We start from the raw sequence: 6,085 nt of genomic DNA, 5'->3' as shown, positions 1-6,085 counted from the left end.
CAATGGGAGAACAACTGGGAGTAGAACACACACACACACACACACACACCTCAGATGTCCTACTTCTGAAAACAAGTTGAAAAGTGAGTCATTGAAGTTTCCCTGTGTGGTGAAAGTGATTTGGAGAATGTAAAAAATGAAATGTGTGTGTGTGTGTGTTTATAATGAAATCCAAGAGTTCTGCCCGCAGACAGATAACAGAACAACTGTCTGCGTCTGAATGGCGTTGATAAGAGCATCATACCAATACAGTGGCCTTTCTCTGAGCACCAGACTTCCCCTGTTTCCTCTCCTCAGGAGTCCTACTGCAGGAAGAAGAATCTGAGGACAACAAACACACACAGGATTCATCTCATGTATACAGCTGCTCTGATAAGCCTCAACGTACACTTATCACCTTTATTCATATGCTGTGTGCCATGAATATGTCTTGGCTATTAATTCACAAATGCTCTGATATTACATATTACATTATAGTAATCATGGATTTTGAAGTGTGTTGTCATTTTTCTTCCTCCTCTACATGAGCAGATGTTGTGTTTCAGTACTTTGTTTGCTGGAATTATCCTTATTCAAAAGAATGAGAAAATGAAAACACTTCTAACACCAGGGGGATTTTACACATGCATCACCAGGTGGAGCAGAAATATGACTTCAGATCTTTCTGGGGGAACTATTGCACTTTTTATTTGCATTGAAGGTGTTATCTTGGTGGAACAGAATGGTTGACATGGCACTGGTTTCGTTGTATAATAACACAATTTTATGATTCAGTTTTTCCTGAGCTTCCTCATTCAACAACAATGTTATCTAATTTAGTTCCTATGCATTTATTACACCTCACTAGTGAAGCATGACCTGTCTTTCAGAAAATGTGTCAGCGCATGGATGGGATATGGTTAAATATCACTGCACTCATACATCAAATGGTATATTATAATGCCACATGGAGGATATTCAGTTTCAAACAACCATCTCACACACACACACACACACACAGGAGGAGGAGGAGACGTTCCGCGTGCCCCTGTCGTCACTGCTTTAACTGAAACTAGAGAGGCTTAAAGTAAACCCACGAGAGACTGTTCAACAGAAAAAAAGCTGCTTAATAGAATAGAAATCCTACATTATCATGTATGTGTGCTTTTAAATCCACCAGGGGGATCATTTTGCAACTTGGGAGTGCACTTGAGCAGTGACAGAACGCCTTAAAAAAAGGAGGTGAGGACAGATTCAGGGCTCCGCTGATGAAAACTGTCATCAGACACAGTTATGAAGTGATTTGTAGAGAGAAATATATGCGGCCGGGAGGAGGCCGCCTGGATGACCAATCTAAAATGTCAGAGCACACTGAGGGCAGACTCAGGAGGGAAATGTGAGGGTTGGTGAGATGGTGACATATTAGCAGAAAGGCAGTGGTAATCCTTAAATTGCTCTAATTCTCAAATAACTTTCCCTGAGGGACACTGTAGAGGGACTTTTTGTCTCCTGTAGTGTCTCTATTATGCTCCTAGTGTGTTGTTGCAAAATATAAATGTACCATATAATTTAAACACATTAACCTCTTCCTCCATAAAATAATGGAGGTGATCATAACCTTGTGAAAAACGTGTTACTAATTATAGCTTACAGGACACTTTGTACCATTGAAGCTTGTTTTAAGAACAAAAATTTGATAACAGTCGGTTTTTTTCGTTTTTTTTTTTTACTTCTTTTTTGCCACAGCAGTTTCACAAAGTGACGCCCTCACCACAGGCAGTTTTTATAGTAGACCCGTTTTTGGAGCTGCCAGCGCATCCCACCGCTCCTCCTCCCGGCAGGGGGCGGGGCTAGGCGGAGGCGGTATTTATTGACTTGTTTGCTTTCACACAAGGCAACTGATCACCCTGCTTCACATGCGAAGGCACGCTCACTGGTCCTCACGCTAAGTTATCCACGAGTGGTGAACATGGAGGTGAGTTTCTGTTTGGATGTTTGTCAAACTTTGTGGGACTTTTTGTTTGTTTGTGTTTTTTTTTTGCTTTGCGTTATTTAGATCTTTTTAAATGCATTTCTTTTAGTTCACTGTCATATCTTTAAAAGAAATACATGAATGAACATATTATTACATAAGTGCAACTTTTTTAGCTTAAAAAACATTAATTACTAGCTTATTACCTCAAGCATATCTCTGTTTTCTAATTCTAAGTTCTTCTTCTTTTTCTTCTTCTTTTAGCTTGATTTTGCATATGACTTTCTGGACAACAGTACTGACAACATCTCAGAGGAGTCTGGAGACTTTGACCTGGATTTCCAGGAGCCATGTGGCCAAGCTCTCAGCAACGACTTCAACAAGATCTTCCTACCCACCGTTTACGGAATAATTTTTGTTCTTGGGATAGTGGGCAATGGATTAGTCGTTGTTGTCATGGGCTACCAGAAGAAAGTCAAAACGATGACAGACAAGTACCGGCTCCATCTGTCTGTAGCTGACCTCCTGTTTGTCCTCACCTTACCCTTCTGGGCTGTTGATGCAGCCAAAACCTGGTACTTTGGAAGTTTCCTGTGCGTGTCTGTCCACATGATCTACACGGTCAACCTGTACAGCAGCGTCCTCATCCTGGCCTTCATCAGCCTGGACAGATACTTGGCAGTGGTACGCGCCACTAACAGCCAAGCCACAAGAAAGCTGCTCGCGAGCAGAGTGATCTATGTGGGTGTGTGGCTGCCTGCAGCCGTGCTGACTGTACCTGACCTGGTGTTTGCCAGGGTGCAGAAAGTGGGCTCTTCAAACATCTTCTTTGCAGATGAAAGCGTGGAGACTGCTGATTCCCGGACTATCTGCCAGCGCATCTACCCAGTGGAAAACAATGTCATATGGACAGTTGCGTTCCGCTTCCAGCACATCCTTGTGGGCTTCATCCTGCCCGGACTGGTCATCCTCATCTGCTACTGCATCATCATCGCCAAGCTGTCACAAGGCTCAAAGGGTCAGGCGCTGAAGAAGAAAGCGCTGAAAACCACAGTCATCCTCATCATTTGTTTTTTCTCCTGCTGGCTGCCCTACTGTGTCGGTATCTTTTTGGACAACCTCATCATGCTGAATCTCCTCCCGCCTTCCTGCTCTCTGCAGCAAGCGGTGGAGAAGTGGATTTCTATCACCGAGGCACTGGCCTATTTTCACTGCTGCCTAAACCCCATCCTGTACGCTTTCCTGGGAGTTAAGTTTAAGAAATCAGCCAGGAGCGCACTGACAGTCAGCAGCAGATCAAGTCAGAAAGTGACTCTCATGACTAAAAAACGTGGGCCAATTTCATCTGTGTCCACTGAGTCCGAATCCTCAAGTGTTCTGTCAAGTTAACTAACAGCCAGAGCCTCAAAGTCTGTGACTTGATACTCTCAGGAGGGACACAAAGTTAAGCTTTAATTTCAAAGAACTTACTACATTTTGTACAGCTGTAAAAAGAAAAGAGTTTTTTTATACATTTTGTTTGCATTTGTTTACTGCAATTGTCTTGTGACGGTTTTTATTCCGATGTCTGCCTTATCTTTTCTTTTTTTTCCCCCTTGAACCAGATCATGTCCTCAGGCTGTGCCTTCCATTCTTTTAGGAGCCATTATCTCAATCTTTACAGTGCTTCATCAGAGCTCGGGCATACAATGCCACCACCATTTCATTTTTATTTTTTTCAGGAGTGGTAGCTGCTTTTTTGTAAGCCTGTATATAATTTGTAGCATTTGTGTGTTCGCACTTAAGTCGTGTGATATTTTTTTCCTGAAAGCTATTATTTATTGCTGTCATTCACACTGGAAGTTTTGTAAAATGTAAAGAGACTGCAAGCTGCTTTTTTTATTACTGTTTTGTATTTTAATGTTAAAATAAAAAAGTTCTTCTTTAAAAAAAAAGAAATTGTGTTGTGCCTTTTTACCCCCCCCCCCCCCCCCCCTTCGTCCTCCTCCTTCCCCTTAGGGGGTGGGTGTGTGTCTCACTCTGTGGGGGTGGGGGGGTAGTGTCTCCTAACACAAATGTCACCACCTGAGCTGCCTGAAAAGCCGAGCAGACAGCCCTGTAATTGCAAGAACATCTGTGCACTTTTACATCTTAAGCAGCCATGACACAAAAGTTCAAATCTTCAGTCATAATTAGCACCCATATGCCTCCTTAACAAAGAAAATAAGCATGTTAAGCTCTCCTTTGACTTTTTTTCTTCTTTCTTTTCAGTTTACAAGATATACTGCTTCTATTATTTCAGGCTTGTAAACAAGTAGTATCCTCATTCGCCTCATAGAACGGGTCAATAGGTCAACTTGTCTATTCCCTGACTCACAAAACAAAAACTAATGATATTCAAAAGTTGGGTTGTATACTGTGAAGATGCAAATAGGCGGGCATTGTCTTTGTTTTGAGGATTCACACAATTTATTGCTGGGAATAAATCTGCTGGAATTACACAGCGACAAGACAAGACATAAAGATGATACATTTCTAACACGTAGCCACATCAATCTTTCTTTGGGCTCTTTTATCTCCCGTATACCCACTTAGAGATTTTAATCTGTTTGGACTGGTGACTGAGTGATGTTCAAGTTGCAGACAGCAAAAGGAAGCTGACAACAATGAGGAGAATGAAGCCATCAAATGGCTGACTGTGCGACACAGTGCCGGCATTCATTCAAAACTCCAACGGAGTCGCATTTCCATGACTTTACATGTAAAGAAGAAGGAGAACAAGGTGTGAGGTGCCCTCATCAAGCTGCAAGGTTAATGGATATTTAAGGGCACATGTCTCTCATGGTGTAAGAAACAGGATAAAACAAGAGGAGCTTTTTCAGGTGGAAATGAACCCAAATGATTCTGAATTTGCATAAGAACTCAGTGCGAGGAGAGATCTGGGAGTAATCCTTCAGTGTGCTCTGAAAAAACTGCCTTTTTTGCATTCTTTATTGTTAAAGTACAATACACAGGACTGTACAGAGCAGGGTAATTAAGATCAGATATCAGAGGGTGATGAATACACTTTAAATACAGCTTTATACAGTCCACCGTGGCTGAGTTTGACCAGTGTTGCTTTCAAAACAATAACCATTAGCACCATAAATATATATGGATGCTTCTCCAGAAAGACCAGAGTGCTCATTTGAGTGCAGAATTTGAGGTACTTGACCCACTTAGGAATTTACTCTTGGTGCAAAGAGCTGTCCTTTCATTCATTATTAACACTCATCTCCTCCGCTGTCAGCCTTTACATGTGTTTGTTTTTCTTTTCTATGGCTGTAATAGCACAACATGTTGCAAAACATAAATATCCTCTTCCTGTGAAACCTATCTGACATCCTAAATGTTACTTAAAACAAACTAATGCATGTGTGTTCTAGCAGTTGAGGAGCTTCTTGTGTGTGATAGGTTAAAGGCCAAAGCTGTTGAAATAGGCAGGAAATTGTTTCTGTTGCTGATTCATTACTCATGTGAATCCCACTGCTGAGTTCCAACTGGGATTTCAAACTGCTCACCTGGACTCATTTGTGTTATATTATAAAAGATGATTACAGGGACATTACAAACTTTAAAAAAGGAATATAATACCAAGGAGCTCTTCATGGGCAGGGACATGCTTCACTAAAGGTTACATTGTTTTGGTTGGAAAGTGAGCAGCAGGAAGGCTGTTTCCTGCATCAGCAGCTCCTGTGGCCAACAGCCTGAGAAAAGCTTTGATGACACCCCCACTGTATTCAAACCACCATCGCTCGCTGTGAATGGCCATTCCTGCAAAGGTCACTGAATACCTGGCTGCACTTAGTGCACTTAGGTAAGGGTGTGAAAGTAATTTCACGGAGAGTGTCAATTTTACTGTTCATGTGGATGTTTGAAACGGCCCACACACGGTGCTCACTTGCATTCTTTGTGTTTATTTATTTCATGTTCACATTCATGCTAAGTATAAGCGCTATCTTATAATAAATTGTCCAGATTGTGGTATGTTGAGTTACCACAGAACTATTTTGAAAACACACGGTTAAGCTCTATTTATTATCACTTATAATGAAAGGCTTGCAACTTTTACATAAATTCCATGCTGCTTGGACACAAATGACTTATATAACAATA

The 6,085-nt window shown here is 41.5% G+C and overlaps 1 protein-coding gene across 1 annotated transcript; it reads left to right on the top strand.

The window, feature by feature from the left end:
• Positions 1 to 1,826: 1,826 nt before the first annotated feature.
• cxcr4b (chemokine (C-X-C motif), receptor 4b) lies at positions 1,827 to 3,843 on the top strand. Its single transcript, XM_028394430.1, has 2 exons — positions 1,827 to 1,954; positions 2,216 to 3,843. The coding sequence occupies exons 1-2, from the start codon at positions 1,949 to 1,951 to the stop codon at positions 3,338 to 3,340; spliced, it is 1,131 nt and encodes a 376-aa protein (XP_028250231.1). The 5' UTR covers positions 1,827 to 1,948; the 3' UTR covers positions 3,341 to 3,843.
• Positions 3,844 to 6,085: the final 2,242 nt, after the last annotated feature.

This window comes from Parambassis ranga, chromosome 21 (genome assembly GCF_900634625.1).
Source record: "Parambassis ranga chromosome 21, fParRan2.1, whole genome shotgun sequence".
NCBI classification, from domain to species: Eukaryota; Metazoa; Chordata; class Actinopteri; family Ambassidae; genus Parambassis; species Parambassis ranga.
The sequence above is the reverse complement of the archived record's forward strand: the minus strand, read 5'-3'. Positions and strand labels throughout refer to the sequence as shown.